At 39.9% G+C, this 17444-nt stretch overlaps 1 protein-coding gene across 1 annotated transcript; it reads left to right on the forward strand.

The window, feature by feature from the left end:
- Positions 1-15896: 15896 nt before the first annotated feature.
- UV8b_02048 (uncharacterized protein) lies at positions 15897-16843 on the forward strand (the record flags this gene model as incomplete). The annotated part of the gene is made up of 2 exons (XM_043139546.1): positions 15897-16022; positions 16154-16843. 2 exons carry the CDS (start codon positions 15897-15899, stop codon positions 16841-16843), a joined length of 816 nt encoding a protein of 271 aa, XP_042995480.1.
- Positions 16844-17444: the final 601 nt, after the last annotated feature.

Here is a 17444-nt window from a genome sequence, read left to right on the forward strand (position 1 = left end):
CGACCTTAGCCCTATAGACCACCCTACCTTACGGCCTATATATCTTCGCCGACTCCTACCTTTAAGCTATCTAAGACTAAATAATATCTAAAGATAGTATATATCGGGCCTAATAGACGGTAATCGCGAATAGGGAATAACAATTTCTAGTAGAGGCGGCAATACAAGAATAAATTGCCGATTATACCCTAAATGCATATAGTATACTCCTTTACTAGGCATAAGTATAGCTTCTATTATTTCAGCCCTTAACTACTATAGTGATCTAATACTATTATAACTCGCTTATTGCGGGCTACCTAGGGAAAAATACTACCTTCTAATTATTGCGATAGGATTATTACTTTAATAATATATCGTCTAAAGTAGCGAGATATATTTAGAATTGCTAATGCTATAAGGTGCATAAGAGCCGCTAATTGCGCTAAAGGTTATTATAACCGCTACTAATTGCGGACCGCTTTTAGTCGCAGATATCGGTCGACTTTATAACCGACCTTTTTACCTATTGTTGAAATCAGCGCCTCTTTAGCTGTATTTTGGTACTGGTCTCGCCACCATACGACGTTTCTGCGTTGAGATATCGCGGTGGCTATACCAGGCGCTATGGTGGGGCACAGCGCCCCACAACGCCGATTACAGTGGGCCACAGCGCCGGTCACGGCACCGGCACAGCGCCCCACAGCCGGCCACAGCGGCCGGTCACAGCGGGCCACAGGGCCCACAACAGGCGGCGCATTTCTACGGGATTACCAAATGGGCAAACCAGCACTTTCGGCCTTCTATATACAGTCACCCGCTACACCGGTCATTTACGGCAGACCGATATAGGGCTTCCGGCCCGTACGGCAGGCTGTTATAGGGCATCCGGCACACCGCTATAAGCCACTGGGCTTGGTTGGGTATGCACTGGGTAGGATATTGGGCAGACCGACTTTTCGTCGGGTTTTTCGCTATTTTTTTCGGTTTTTCATTATTTTCAACCACTTTTTCAAGATGGTAGAAATATGCCCAAAATTCCCTCTTTCTAGCTAGAATAGTCACCAACAATTAGAATCAGATTTCCCTGACATCTTTGCTTTGGTCAACCTCTTGTGCGCTTTAAATCTTTAACCAGCTCTTTGTTTTATTCTGCAACGCCTTGTATGCCACTGTCGGTATCCAGTACATTTCCAATAGTGTTCTGAATCACCATTTTGCAACAGGTTATGAGCCTGGTGTCTTAAGGCTTCCAGCTTAAGACTTTTTTACGCTAACTTAGGATTTTAATGCATTTGGCAGCTAACCTCCCAGAAATCTAACTAACGATATTACTAATCTGCAGTAAGGGACTGATCATCCCAGATTTAGGAACCCAGCTACCACACTAAGCTGCAATATATCCTTTTTGCAATAGGATTTTCTAAGGTTATTCCTTAATGCAGCTTTCTTCTAGATTTTTTATCTAGATTTTCTGTCTTAATTTTCTTTGCATTTTTAAGATATTCCGGCACCTTTTCTCTTCCTACAATAGCCAGTTAGAATGTTCCTACCGATAACCCAAGCTATATGGCAGAGGTAGAAGAATCTGATAATAACTAGGAAATTGCCCAACTTAGGGAAGACCAACAGGAAATAAGAAAAGAATTTAACTATAAATTTAATCGAATTAATTCTAAAATCGATTTTTTGGCTGATAAGGTAGGCACTTTAGTAGATAGACTAATTAAGCCTACTACTAGCCTACTATCCTAGGATATAATGGATGTGGATACCTTCCAAACCCCTGTGGGTAAAGGAAATAACCCACCATTACTACCTAAAGCCTAGCAACCCCTGCCGGTTCCATCCAGCATTAGCAGCCAAATTAGCGCTATAGCTATTAAGGAATTAGCTAAAACAGCTAACGGATTCCAAGAATCCCAAAAGCTAAGGGGGGCATCTAACTTCGACCAATAGAAATAGGCCCTTATGATTCAACTTAGGGCACTTAATATCGCTAAATTTATCGAAGATCCTTCTATTGCTAGTAAATTTAACGACTTAGAGCAAGCACTTTTACTATTACTTATCAAGAATAGTTGCATAGAAGGACCAACTGCCGCTATCAACTGGTGTACTGACCTAAAGTCAGCCTTTATGTTACTCACCAAATAGTATTCTCACTCATCAGACGTACAGCGGACCCACCTATACCCTGCCTTCTATTAACTAAATTTTACAGGCTACAAGGGTACCTTGGAATCTTTTAATGCCTCCTTTAATAGCTACCTATCTAGGCTGCAAATTTTAGGCTCCTATATACAACCTTTCGACCAAATCAGCCAGTATTTACATACTATAGAAGGGGTCTTTTTTCAGTAGGCAGAACGGCACCGCATAATGATGAGAATCGCCTATACTTAGGGAAATATATTAAATATTAACCTGTAATTTTATATGGTTGATTTACTGGAAGAATAATGCATTAAAGGGTCATCAGTAGTAAAGGCTACTACCTACCTCGCAAAGGTCAAAGGTGCCGCTACTAACAGCAACAGTAGTAAGCCAGCTAGTAATAATACTAGCAAGGGTGGTAAAAACACTACCACTAACGCTAATAAAAAGAAATAGGGGTCTTCTACCCAACAATAAGGGTCTTCTTCAGCCATATAGGGCAAGCCGGAAAATAAAAAAAAGAATAAAGAAAAAAAAGATTTAGCTAATAAAGCAGATACCCTATAAAAGACCGATAAAAAGGAAAAGACTATTGATTCCTTCGTACTAGGGAATTATAATACTCTAAGTCTTATACCTAGTAAAATAGCCTATTCTTCCTTCTAGGACCGCGAATGTGTGCAATTTCTAGCTACCAGCTATAGTGCACAATCCGGTGGGAAAACGCCAATAGATTCTTTGCTCTATGATACTGGTTTTACGGTGCATATCATTAACGATAAAAAGCACTTCACCTACTTTTAACACTATACCGGAAACAGACCAGTCATCAGTATAGGTGGTGGCCCAATTAAGCCTAATGGGTGGGGCATAGCGCGTTTTACCGTGCTATAGGGCACTAACCCACCTCAGTGGGGCACCTTAGAGCTGACCAACGCCCTCTTTATACCAGCTTTTGATATTAATATCTTTAGCGGCATTAAACACTATCTGAATCGTGGCAGTATTCAGGGCCAAAGCCTAGTTAATAGCAATAATAAATGCATTAGGCTTCTTAATTTTAAGAAGTATGGCTTCTTTTTACAATAAAAAGGGGTAGATTCGCCGTTTTTACACTATACCAGCCAAAATCACCTGGCTATATATAATATCTCGGTCGAAATACCTGCCCTAGCCAACCTAAAAGAATACGAGGAATATCCCCTGCTAAAGGATTTACCTATCCTACTAGCTAACTCGGACCATCTACTAGCTAATTCTCAAGCTAATCCACCAGCTAATTCGTAAGCTACCCCACCAGCTAGTCCTGGTTTTTCGGTGGTACTAACAGAGGCTGCTATTCCCAATACAGCCCAACCACCATAGAGGGCCCCGGTCACCCTCGACCCAGCCCTAATAGCTAATACTGAGTATCAAAAGCTGCTATTACTAGCCGGACTTTGGTATATCCGGCTTAGGCATATCGGAATCCAACTTTTAAAGAAAACCTATGCATTAACTATAGGGTTACTTAATCTCAATAAGGTAAAGGATTCTGATTTTAACTGTATTGCCTATAAAAGGGCAAAATTAGTTTGGCGTTTTACATTAGGGGCTATACCAGACCCTATGCATTGTTTGGATATTATAGAGGGCGATATCTTCTAAATTAACCCTCTACTATACAATAAACGCCCTATTTACCTCATCTTAGTTGACCGGAAATCATGCTTCCATTAGGTGCATTTACTACCTAATAAAGAAGGACCCACGGTATTCCCAGTATTATAGGGGTTCTTCTAAGGTCTTAGGAATCGCTACGGCAAATCAGCTATTAAATTCCACTATAATAGTGGCAAGGAAATCAACGATATTATTATAGCCTGGCTAGCTCTTAAGGGTATAGATTTTTTAACCTCTTCCCTTTATATTTATAAGCAAAATGGGTTAGCAGAACGCTCTATACGGGTCATTATTAACCGACTTAGAGCTATTATATTTTAGTCTTGGTTACCTTCTTACCTTTAGTCTATAGTAATTCTTAGTATTACTACTTTAGTAAATCTAACAGCAGTCTTAAACCGTTCCTCATTACCTTTCGAGGAATTAAAGAAAGACTTTCCGGAAATTACGCACTACTACCTACCCGACCTTACTAGCTTTAAGGCTATTAGTGCGGCTGTAGAGGTACTAATCCCTCTAGAAAAACGGGTCATTAGCCATAAGCTGGCCCCCCGGACCGAGTCAGGTAGGTTATTAGCTACGCTAGGTAACGGCACCTACCTTATCTATATCCTATATCGCCGGGTCGTCACTAAGACCTCTTTTATTACTTTTACCTACTAAAATGAAGGTATAGGCCCTATTTCAAGTGGCCTAGAGGGCACTTTTGATTTCTAATCGCTTTCTAATTTAGAGGGGGTAAATATCGACTAAATTGCTCTGGAAGAGCCTATCTGGAAGTCGCCTCGCCTAGATATACCTATTTCGTCTAAAACCGACGGTATAGGCCTAGTCGAAGGCATAGGCCTACTATAGGCCATAGATCCAACACAGCCCATAAGCCCACCATAACTAATGGGCCTAATACAGCATACGGATCCACTATAACTAGTGGGCCTACCAATTGGCCCGCCATAGCACTCTGTAATATTTCCTAGTAATTCGCCGTCCTTCGATTCTAAATCGCTTCAGCCTAACTCAGCTTTTCAGCTTAGGCAAGACGGTCCTTTTTCACCGGCTAAGGAATTTACGCCTTTTTCCTATATAAAAAGGCTGCAAATGCTAGGAAATGCAGAAAGTTCTTATTACTAGGAATCTCAATTTTAGAGATTTTCCGAATCTATTACAAAAGTGGGTATAACCCACACAAGTGAAAATTCTGACTTACCCTATACAACAAATTTTCAATGGTCTGAATCTCAAAGCCCTACACACACTGATTTTCTGCGACTTTCCGATATAATAGATTCTGCCTTTTCGCCCGGCTTCCTAATAAACGTAGTATTTCGCTATAGTAAAACGCTGCCTATACTAGAATATCTGAAATTCGAGAGTCCAGATATCGCCTCAAATAAGAGACCGTAGGAGAAAATGTTTCGAGTATCAGAAAAGGTGCCTATTCAGCTATACTAGGTTAGGGCTACTAGGGGTAGAATTCGAGGAAGAATACCACAGATATAAGACGTGTAAGGTATCCTAGGTTATGGATACTATAGGTCACTTTTAGACCTACAGACTAACGACTAACAGTCTGACCAATAGTCTGACCCACAGACTGACCAATAGGGTGCTTTCCCACCCACCCAGCCGAAAAACGACTAGATTTTCGGATACCTAGGTAGTCCCCCAGAGGCTCCCACATAGGATTTCCCCCCTTCCTATGCTTTTTACCAGCAAATATACGATATTTGCTGTGCAGTAAAGATTAAGGCTGCAAAACGGGCCCTAGAAGGTGTGCCTAATAGCTGGAAGGAAGTCTTACACAGCCCACATAAGGATAGCTAGGTAAAAGCCTTATTTTCGGAATTCGAGTAATTAATCGATTTAAATGTCTTCCAATTTATTCCTAAGACTAGTGTTCCTACTAGTAGGAAAATATTGCATAACCGGCCTATTTTTCGCGTTAAGAAAGATGCGAATAATAACCCGGTTAAATATAAGGCACGATTAGTTGTTAAAGGCTTTATGCAGGTATCTAGGCAAGACTTTACGGAGACCTATGCCTCTACTTCGATCCCACCAATATAGAGGATTATCCTTGCTCTTGCTACTGCAAACAATTGGGAAATAGAGCAGATCGACTTTATTGGTGCCTTTCTAAATAGTGAACTACTGGAGACGATTTATATGGAGATTCCAGCTGGTTTTCTAGAATTTGTAGAAAGCCTACTTTTACCTAATCCAGCCTTATGGTCTGACCTATAGCGTTAACGACTTTTAGCCTTACTTACTAAGGTTGGATATGACCCCTCTACATTACAGGTCATACTATTAAAGAAAGCCTTATATAGGCTAAAATAAGGCCCTCGCGAGTGGCAGTTATGGTTAAAAGACCTTCTAGTGTAAGAAGGTTTTAAGCCGTTACTTTCTAATGCTGCCATCTTCTATAATAAAGAAATGCATACCTTTATTGTGACCTATGTGGATGACTGCTTGATTGTTGGTCTAGACCTTAGCTATATTGACCAGCTTAAGGCTAAATTCTATATGGTTTATGCTATAGAAGACTGAGGACCTGCCTCCTTCTTTCTTGGAGTATAGATTATTAGGGATAGAGAAAAGGGCCTGTTATGGCTGCACTAATTGTAATTTATTGCGGAAGTCCTTGAGAAATTTAACCTTAAGGATGCACGACCGCATCTAATCCCGCTATAGCCCGGTATACTTGCTAAGGCTAACGATATGCCGCTAGATGCTAGTAATCAATACTTATTCCAGCAGCTGGTAGGGACATCGATATGGTTGATAATGATATTAAGACCTGACCTTGCCTTTCTAACGTAATACCTATCACGATATATGCAACAGGCTTCCACTATATAGCTTAATACTGCTAAGGGCGCTTTTTGCTATTTAGCTAGTACGGCAAATACAGCCATTTGTTACCGAGCCGCTAAAGCTACCGTAGTATTAGCTGCATTTTCTGATAGCGATTTTGCTGGGTGCCGGCTGACTTCGAAGTCCACTGGTGGTTATCTTACTACCTTGAATGGTAGACCTATTAGCTGGAGGTTAAAACGGTCTTCGACTGTGGTTTTATCAATGCTTAAAGCCGAGTCTGATGTAATGCTTAAGGCGCTTCGCGAAGTGGAGTGGATATCTAATTTGTTTAAAGAAATCTAGATCGATATTTAACGTCTGATACTACTATACTGCGATAACTAAAGGTCTATTTCTAATGCAAATGACCTAAATCAGTATGCCCGCACTAAGCATACCTTGCTTAAATTCCGGTATATACGTGAGAAGGCCCACAGTGGCCTGGTAAAAATATCTTATTTACCTACGATAGATATGCCTGCGGATAGACTCACCAAACCACTCCCAAGCCCGAAATTCCCTATATTTCGGCAATTATTAGGGCTGCAATCCCTATAATTTTTTTTCTTCTTTTTTACGGGACTTCTTTCTTTTATTCTAACGCTAGGATTAGCCATGTTGCTAATCAGAGGGGGTGTTGAAATCAGCGCCTCTTTAGCTGTATTTTGGTACTAGTCTCGCCACTATATGACGTTTCTGCGTTGAGATATCGCGGTGGCTATACCAGGCGCTATGGTGGGGCACAGCGCCCCACAACGCCGATTACAGTGGGCCATAGCGCCGGTCACGGCACCGGCACAGCGCCCCACAGCCGGCCACAGCGGCCGGTCACAGCGGGCCACAGGGCCCATAATAGGCGGCGCATTTCTACGGGATTACCAAATGGGCAAACCAGCACTTTCGGCCTTCTACATACAGTCACCCGCTACACCGGTCATTTACAGCAGACCGATATAGGGCTTCCGGCCCGTACGGCAGGCTGTTATAGGGCATCCGGCATACCGCTATAAGCCACTGGGCTTGGTTGGGTATGCACTAGGTAGGATATTGGGCAGACCGACTTTTCGTCGGGTTTTTCGCTATTTTTTTCGGTTTTTTATTATTTTCAACCACTTTTTCAAGATGGTAGAAATATGCCCAAAATTCCCTCTTTCTAGCTAGAATAGTCACCAACAATTAGAATTAGATTTCCCTGACATCTTTGCTCTGGTCAACCTCTTATGCGCTTTAAATCTTTAACCAGCTCTTTGTTTTATTCTGCAACGCCTTGTACGCCACTGTCGGTATCTAGTACATTTCCAACAGTGTTCTGAATCACCATTTTGCAACACCTATAATACCTTTAACCTACGATTCCTTATAGTTATTATAAATCGCTTATCGAAATATATCTAGCTTAAGGCTATATACTTAATGAAAGCAGAAGACTATATAAAACGCTTCTAATAGTGCTAGTAGCGCTTTTATAGCTTCCCTAAGGAGATTATTAGCAATTAAAGTTCGGATTAGATAGGCTAATTTTAGTCTATACTATACAAATCAATTAGGACTAAATAACTTTTATTAATAGTATACCACCCCCAAACTAATAGCGGTATAAAGTAAATAAACTAAAAGGTATAGGCGGTCTTCTATATTATAGTTTCCTTTAATTAGTACGATTATGTTAAAATCCTATAGTAGCCTACTAGGCTGCTGGCCTTATGCCCTACTGGCCTACTAACCTTCTGGCCCTTATACCGCCTCTTGGACTTATGGTAGTATTACCTTAGGCCTTTGCCTTTTACCTTAAGGATTTTCAGTGGATTATTTACTGTATATCAAGTAAGATAGGCCTTGTTGAAAAGGTGTGGCATTGCTAAATTAGCGTGGCGGCCTACTAGCGTAGTATAGCATTGCTAAATTAGCGTGGTGGCCTACTAGCGTGGTGGCTAGTCCACTAGTGTGGTGGGTAGTCACTAGCGTGGTGGTTAGTCACTAGCGTGGTGGCTAATTACTAGTGCGGTGATTAGGGTGGTTGGAAAGGCTGGATATAGTGGGGCTGCTGACGTATTATATACGTGGCATAGCGAGCATTACGGGGAGCTTTCTTACTGGCTACCTTAGATGCCTAGGCCCACCCCTCCTTCGTGTATATATAGGATAGCTTTTCCCCTTCTTTCTAGATAGTAGAAGGGCAGCACAATCGAGTCTGTTAATGCACTACATGCCTCTTAACTTCTTACCTTCCCTGCGTTTTCTGGTTATCTTATATTTGCCTTGCCTTTACACTTGCCCTGCTTTATAGCACTTATATAGTCTTAGGACTTAGTGGAAAATCTAGTATTATACTAAGATTAGTTCACAGGTCGCAGACAGTCTTGTGCTATCTAGCTAGCTAGTAAGGCTCTGCTTTTATAGTAACCTTGAGAATTGCAATAGATTAGCTATACTATCTTACAGTATATTAACTCGCATTAAATAACCAGATATTATCTATTACCGGGTTTAGCCTAAACCGGCTGCTTAATAGGTTTAATATTCTAATTATCGCCTTGCCTCTAGAGGTAACCTTAAGCTTAACTACCCTAAAAGGGCGTATAGCCCTTTTTTTTAATAACCTTAAAGAGGGATAAGAATTAGCCTAAACTGCTATCGCCTTCGCATAATAATAATAGTAAGATACTACTAACAGTTTATAATACCCGGCCGAATGCTTTTAGGTTAGCAATTAGATATAGTTAAACCTTTAGAATATTAAAACGAACCGCCTATATAAAAAGCTCGATTAGGTCTTTACTAAATATACTATTATTACTATCTTATTACCGCTTAATATCTAGCTCGATATCCTATAAAGCATCTATCTAATTTTCTATATTAACCTAATCGAATAGGCCGCTTCCAATCTACTACCTAATTAGGTAATAACTAATATATAACCTAGGCCCCTATTCGTCTTTCCCTAAGACTCTACAAACCTATACGAAAAATATAAAATTAAAGAGATACTTATAGCGAAGAATATATAGGGTTGAAGATAGAAATATAATATACTTATAAAGTAGAAAGGGTATGATTTACTGATATAAGAACCCCTAGAAAACTTTAAGGATACTACCGTATAGGAAATATTTAAGGCTAAATAGGGGGATATTAGGACTTATAATAGGCCTAGCCGGGTCCTAAAACGGGGTCTATTAGACCGGTAAATAACGCTAAACGCCTATTACTACTAAAAATAAAATAAAATAATAAAAATACGCTAAAAAAAATATAATATAATAAACTAAACTGGGGCCGATATAGGCTTAACCCTAATATACCCCTTTTTAAGGCTACTCTCTATCTCCCTAAGCCTTTTCCTACTCCTATAGCAGTATATAGGCCGGTAGCAGTAAGGGTCCTTATAGGGCAAAGCGCGTATATAGGCTATATATTAGACGGGGATAATTCCCTATATATCTATAATATAACGGAGTCTGCGGGACACTATAAGGCGAATATAGCGGGGGTATATTAAGAGACGATAAGACCCTTTAATAAGATAGGGCCAGACGATATAGTATCTATAGAGGCGGCCGCAATAAAAACAGTAAAGGCGCAAGGGGCTATAGAGCGGGGTCTGCCTACTACTATAGGGGTTATACTAGATAACCTTACGCTAGCAGCGGCAAAGCCTCTATATAATACTAGCCGCCCTAATCGTATAATAGTTCCCCCCCTATATAATACGCAGGGAGGGCGGGCTAAAATAGGGGCGGGGGCAGTTAGGGATATTAAGCTTTAACCTAATACTACTTTATCCTAGCATAATATTCCCAGGCTTCTACTTATATCTCCCTCATAATATTTAGAACGGGAGCAAGATCCATAATAGACCTAGCCTAGCGCCACGAGGGCATTAACGCTATAAATACAGTAGAAACCATACCGGCAGTATCTCTTAGCCTAAACGCTAAATGCAGGGCACTAGGGGCCACCTACTCGGCAGTAAAAACGCGATACTATTAATCATTTAAAGCCCGAAACTTAAGGGTAAGGATAATAGTATACGCTTTCTATATATCTATCTTAAGATAAGCAGGCTCTATAACGGCCCTCCCCTCCTTTACTACTTTAATCTAGCTGCATAAGATATATTATAGTATAGGGTTCCCCGCGAGATACTAATCAAGCTATATATAGGATACGTAAGAATTAGCGCAGCTTTTATACCCTTTGGCTCTCCCGTAATGCTTATATATAGGCAATTCTCTAGTCGATTATATATACTTAGTGCATCTATCGTATAGAAACTCTTTATCCTTTATATACTAATAATCTTTATCTAAAGAGTCCCCCTTTAGGAGATAATCGCTAGTAGTACGGTATAGCTTCTAAGGACGAGTAGGGCTTAATCCCTCCCTAGTAGGGGCACTTCTAGCAGCAAACGAGGATATATTCAGGCTCTAAATAGGGTCAGCACAAGACGCTTGCAATAGAGGTAGGGACTTAAGACTTACCAATAGGCTTTACAATAGGCTAGACCGGGTCTTACTACAAAAGGAGTTAGCAGCCGGTTATAATAGAGATAGAATTCAATAAGGAATACTAATACAAACGGGATAGAAATAATACTTCAACCGATTAGCATATAATACAGGCTTAATATGGGATAAAACTTATAACGATAGGGACCTTCGATGCTTATTAATAGCCTTAATAAGAAGAAGGGAAAAAGGAAAAGAGCCTTAATAAGGAAAAATAAAGACTATAAGGAGATTTCCAGCCGGCAGCTAGCGAAAATTTTTTTATAATATTCCTAGCTATATCGGTTAACCTTTAGCTAGCGGCGCGATAATAAACTTCCATACGCTTCCACCACACTATTCCCAATTAATAACTATACGACTCCTATCAATTGTATAGCTATATCCGCTATGGTTACAGACGAATCCTTCCTATACCTAGTAATTGGCCTATATACGGATTTAAGGATATCGCGACGTAGTAATTAGCGATATGATTAGTCCCTAGCGGAGGATTGATTGATAACAAAAGGCGATTTTTCTGATTCTAAGGTAGAGAAGGGGGGTATATCACGGGCTCGGGCTACGCCCGCGCTATAATATGGCTAGGACTCGGGCTATGCCTGCGATTAGCCTCAGGAGTATCGGCACAGGGTTATAAGGGCTCGCTAAGGACTCGGCCTATACTATATACGGGCATAAATAGGCTACTTAGAGGCCCCTATTCGGGCCCTCTCTTTTTCCTCCTTAGTCTATTTAATATATTTATTCGACGCCTATTCGCAGTAGCCCTAGGGCCAGTCCTTTACAGGCTTAAGCGAAAATAGCAGGGATAGCAGTATCGCTTAAGCGATAGCTTCTTTAGGGTAGTCTATAACCTTAAGATCAATTTCTATTAGTTAAAAGGCATTATTAGTGGCTTCATTTTATGCCTTTAGTGCCTATTTAATAATAGGATTGTTAGTAAAGATATTTTCAATCGAATTTCTAGATAATATAAGTTTAAAGTTATTAATAATAGGTGTTTCTTTAATATTACTAATAAGGCTATTTAGGGCCTCTTTCTATTATTTAGAAATCGGTAAGTAGTATTTATCTTAATAAAAAACAGTCTTATCGAATATAATATAGCTAGAATTAAACCAATAGCTTCTTTTCAACGAAGGCACCTAAATTAGGTACTAAGTGGTCGAGATATAGCCTGCTAAATACCTAATATAAGCTCTTTAATTAAGCTTCAGACCTTTCTGCAATATCCTATCGCAAGTTATTACAAAAGCCTTATATCTATAGGCGTAGAGATAGTAAATTTATAGACGAATATCTGCCGGTAGATATTTCTAAGCAGGCTTATTATTATAGAGCTAAAATTAAAGCATTTAAAGAGGTGACTTCTAATTATCGTAAGGTCTTTCTGACTTTCTAAGGCTTTGATTTAGTAAATATACCGCTACTTCGGCTATAATAGGCTATAACTCCTTAGGAAAACCTGCTTATATATTAAGAAGGGCTATCTTCGTCTTTAATACCCCCCTAGAATATTCAGTATAACCATTCTAATATTAGTAACTAGGGCTCGAATTTCGAATTATAATGCCTTTCCGCTTAACTTCTTCCTAACCATTATTAGTCTAAAGCGCCGTTTTATTATCAGAGATAACCATCGCGATCACTATATTATATAGGCATAAAACCCGATTCTCGAAGATTAGCTAGTATCTAGATAGGTCGGTCTTTCTAGGTATTATAAAAATATACTTTATTCCTATAAATCGGCAGATAAATAACGCTATATATTTATTACCATTAAAAGCAGTAGCTTATAGAAATAGATCGAAAGAGACTACTTTAAAGGGTTCCTAAGGCATTAAAAGCTTATAAAATAACTATAATATCTACTTTACGATTTTCATACTACTATAAACCTTATAATTCGAAGCTTTTTTTTCCTTAGGCATTTATAATACATCCTTAAAAATATAATCTATCGAATCCCGACCTAGGTGCCTAAAATATATATACCAGATAGTATAAGGCGTTTTTATCGAAGTTTTAGGCTAGTGGCTATCTCCTCGAGCTAAATAGGCTTTATTAATAATTAAGGCTTTATTTTAAGCCCTTATAATAAATTCATCTATAGGCATATTATTTCTACTACTTTAGTAGAGGATATAGGGCCTTTCTTCTACCTAAAAAACTTAAAAAATCATTTCTTATTAACCATTTTTCTATAAGTAAATTTTGTCGATTTTATTATTCTAGAATAATCCTTTATTTCTTATCTTTTTTATAATAAGAAGATTCACTATAATTATCGGATTATATAGAATATTAGTAAAGGTAATAGCCCTTCTATCCTATAATATAATTCAAATAGAGCTAATACTAAAGACTTTCGAAATACTATTATAAGCATTATAAACGATATACTCGTCGATATTATAGTCGATATTAGTAAACTATTTTATATCGTTGAAAATATATATTAAAGCGCTACTATTAAGTATAATACGAGACTTTAAAAGGCCTAAATTATCTAGGTAAGTTCCTATAGAAAGGATAGATATTATGAATACCTTATCTTCCTTTTCTTTCTCTATTAATTTATTTTCTTCCTTATTATTATTATCGCTATATTTGCCTTTACTTTTGCACTTATATTTATCTTAGAAGACCTTAAATATATTTTACACCTCTTTAGATTCCTTTTTTATTTTTTTATATATGGCTTCCTAGCTTTTCTTACTAATCCTATCTTTTAAGTAGTTTAGAGCTATCGATAGAGTTAATATCTAATAATTCTTATAATAAGGCCTTTTTACTATATAGGGCTTACTATAATATTTATAGGTCTTTTTCTCTACCGAAGATAAAGCTAAAGTATCGCTAAAAGCGGCTTATAATAAAGGTTTAGTATTATTAGTTATAAATACTATATAACTATTGCTAACCTTCCCCTTCTCTTCTAGCTCTTATTTCTACTAAATATATTTAACGGTCGTTAGAAAATCGAAATATTTATTTTATTTTTATATTTTTACTATTCAATTAAGGATTTTTTCCTTAAAGGTAGGATACTTTTAATAAAAAGCTTCCGCTAGCTATTTAGTAAGTATATTCTTATTAATAAGGATCGAGTCTATTCGCACTAATCGCTTATATAATATAGAGATTTCGTTAAACTATTCCTCTATATTATATCTTCCGAGGTTATATCGTATAGCTTACTTAAATTTTTCTTTAAGGTATTCCCAGATAGCAAGCTAAACCGATTGCATATATTCTATTAGGCATTAAATTTTTCCTTAAATGTTCCGATCGCCTACTACTAATATCTTATAGCTAAGGCTTAGCGTTAATTCGAACCATACTATATACGCTCGAAGATTCTAACTAAATATCGTATAATAGTTATTCTAAAAGTTATACTAAATATTAGCTTATTTCATCTATTCTATAGTACTAATACCACTAAGGCATTATATCGGCTTAAAGTGGTGGTTTTCTTTAATATTCTCGACTTACTATAGCCAGATTATTCTTATTCTTACCGAGGGTAATAGTCCTGCCGATAATACCCTAGCTACCGTTATAGCTCTAGTATTTGCAGAAGGGGCACAATCTATAGCTTCTATTAATGAATCGGCTATTGCTGCTAATATAGGTATTAATGCTAATGCCTGCGTGGAATAGATAGGTTTATCTAATTCCTACGCCGGTAGAAGAGGCATATTTAGTATCGCCGAGCCCTTAGGGTCAACGAATATCTAAATATTATCCTCTAAAGCACGCTTTTAAATATAATTATACTAGATATCCCAATTATATCGGGATATTAGCCTGACTACTAGTTTAGAGCTATTATTAGTAATAGTACCTATTTTCGCTAATAACGATATTTAGGGCACGAATTAATCTAACGAAAATAGCGGTTAAGATATCGGTTGGTTACTTTTAAAGGAAATATCGCTACTTTCCTCCTGAATAGCCTCCTTTTTGATTAATAAGGCCACACGAGTATATCAGCAATAAGGCTTTTAATGGATTCAACGGGGAACCCAGAGCTTGCTTAAATAGGATCCGGAAAATAATAGCTTTTACAGTAAAATAAAGATAATAGTTAATCTTAAGGCTGGGCCATAAGGTAAGGGATAAAAATGAGGTTTTTGTTGTGATATTTACGCAATTGCTACTATATCAGAATGCATAGGGAAAATGCGATAATGCTTGATTGAAGGAACCTAGTCCTCTTTAAGAGACTTGTGTTCCTAGCTATTTATAGTGGGATAGGGGGTACCCCTAAGGGCTTACTGATCTAGGGGGAATTCGGCATATCCGACCTTGGATATGACCGATATCCATATTACAGACAAGCCAATTTCCCTCCAACAGCCGCTGAGCAGTTCCTAGTTCCCTTTGCTCACTCACAGCTAGCCTAATAGGCAACGTTTGGTGTTAAGTGGGACCAGCCTATTGACCTCTAAACTCGCCTGCCTGGTGCAAGGCAGCTTGTCGCCTCGTCATCCAGCACTGCTTGCTGCCTTCCTCGAACCTCGTCTTAACGCTGGCCACCTCCCAACGCCATCCCGCCATCCCGCCATCCGCCATCCCAGCAAGCGACTGCAGGTTTCGTTTTGCAAAACTCCCGTCATTCCTCCTGACCAACGGCAAAGCACCGCCTGGAACAACATCTCCCCAAAGACCCCCGATACAAAGCCTCAATCGGGGCCGCTGCGGAGGACCTTGACAATGCCTGGCTTCGACTTCTCAAACTACAACCGCAATGCAGCGCTGCATGCCAAGGGTGTCCCTCTGCCAAAGGCCACAAGCACGGGCACCACGATTGTAGGCTGCATCTTCGATGGTGGTGTCGTAGTATGTGGTTTGCCTGCCCGCCTCATCGCCCTCAGCTTGCCTTGACACACACACACACACACACACACACGCTCGCACGCACGCAACCTATTTAACAGAGCTTCATGACGTTGACACCAAAGACACTCTAGATTGCGGCCGATACCCGAGCAACTTCAGGTCCCATCGTCGCCGACAAGAACTGCGAGAAGCTGCACTACATTGCTCCCCAGATATGGTGTGCTGGCGCCGGCACCGCTGCCGACACCGAGTTCACGACTGCCCTCATTTCCTCGCAGCTGGAGCTGCACTCCCTTTCCACCGGCCGCAAGCCCCGCGTCGTCACTTGCATGACCCTCCTCAAGCAGCATCTTTTCCGCTACCAAGGCTACATTGGAGCGTATCTCGTCGTTGCGGGGTGCGACCCCACGGGCACGCACCTGTTCACCGTCCACGCACATGGCAGCACCGACAAGCTGCCGTATGTCACCATGGGAAGCGGCAGCTTGGCTGCCATGAGCGTCTTTGAGACGCAGTGGAGACCCAACCTGTCGCAGGATGACGCCGTCAAGCTGTGCAGTGAGGCCATCCTGGCTGGTATCTTCAATGATTTGGGTTCTGGTTCCAATGTCGACGTTGCCATCATCACCCAGGACAAAACGACGCTCAAGAGAAACTATATCAAGCCCAACGAGAAGAGCGCCAAGCTCCAGAGCTACGTGTTTCCAAAGGGCACCACGGCGGTGCTCAACGAGAAAATCATCAAGAAGAGCGAGATTGGGCGATATGTAAGCGTACAAGAAGTGCCGCTGGCAGGGGAGCAGATGGACGTGGATGTGTGAGAAACGACAGCACAGCTCTCTCTCACTTGGGACAGTATCAGACTAGCAAGGTGAGAGTGGTCGCCAAGGACATGTTATTGTACCATAATATACAAACCTCGTTATATGACTTAGTACGGAAATACCAGGTTTGCAGCAGTCATTCCCACTACGTTGCGTGCACCCACAACGGCAAGGTTTATGAAGCCCTTGATGATGCAACTGCTTGGATTGAAATTTTTTTTTTGTCTTGAACCAGTTTGCCTCGAGAATCAGCAAGCAGCTCTCAGTAGACTAAGGGGTTAGACACGCCGGGGTCGAATTTTCAAACCCAAATGGATGCGAAATTCACCACCATTCTGGCCAAGACTGAAATAAAATAGTAGAACAAGCCATGCCCGGTTGTTTATGTTTGAAAAGCGAAGAAAGAGAAAGGTGACAAATATGTCCTGTTCCAATCCCCCAGTTGGACCAAAAGTAGTTCAAAACAAAACACGGTAGAATGTATTGGTGAGGATTCCAGCAAGACTACACATCTCTTGAAGTGCCTGTTCTGTCGACATTGTGTTACCGCATGTGTGTAGTTCTTGGTTGCGTTTTCATCTTTTGTCGAACTTCTCTG

Source organism: Ustilaginoidea virens, chromosome 2 (assembly GCF_000687475.1).
Source record: "Ustilaginoidea virens chromosome 2, complete sequence".
Classification (NCBI taxonomy): Eukaryota; Fungi; Ascomycota; class Sordariomycetes; order Hypocreales; family Clavicipitaceae; genus Ustilaginoidea; species Ustilaginoidea virens.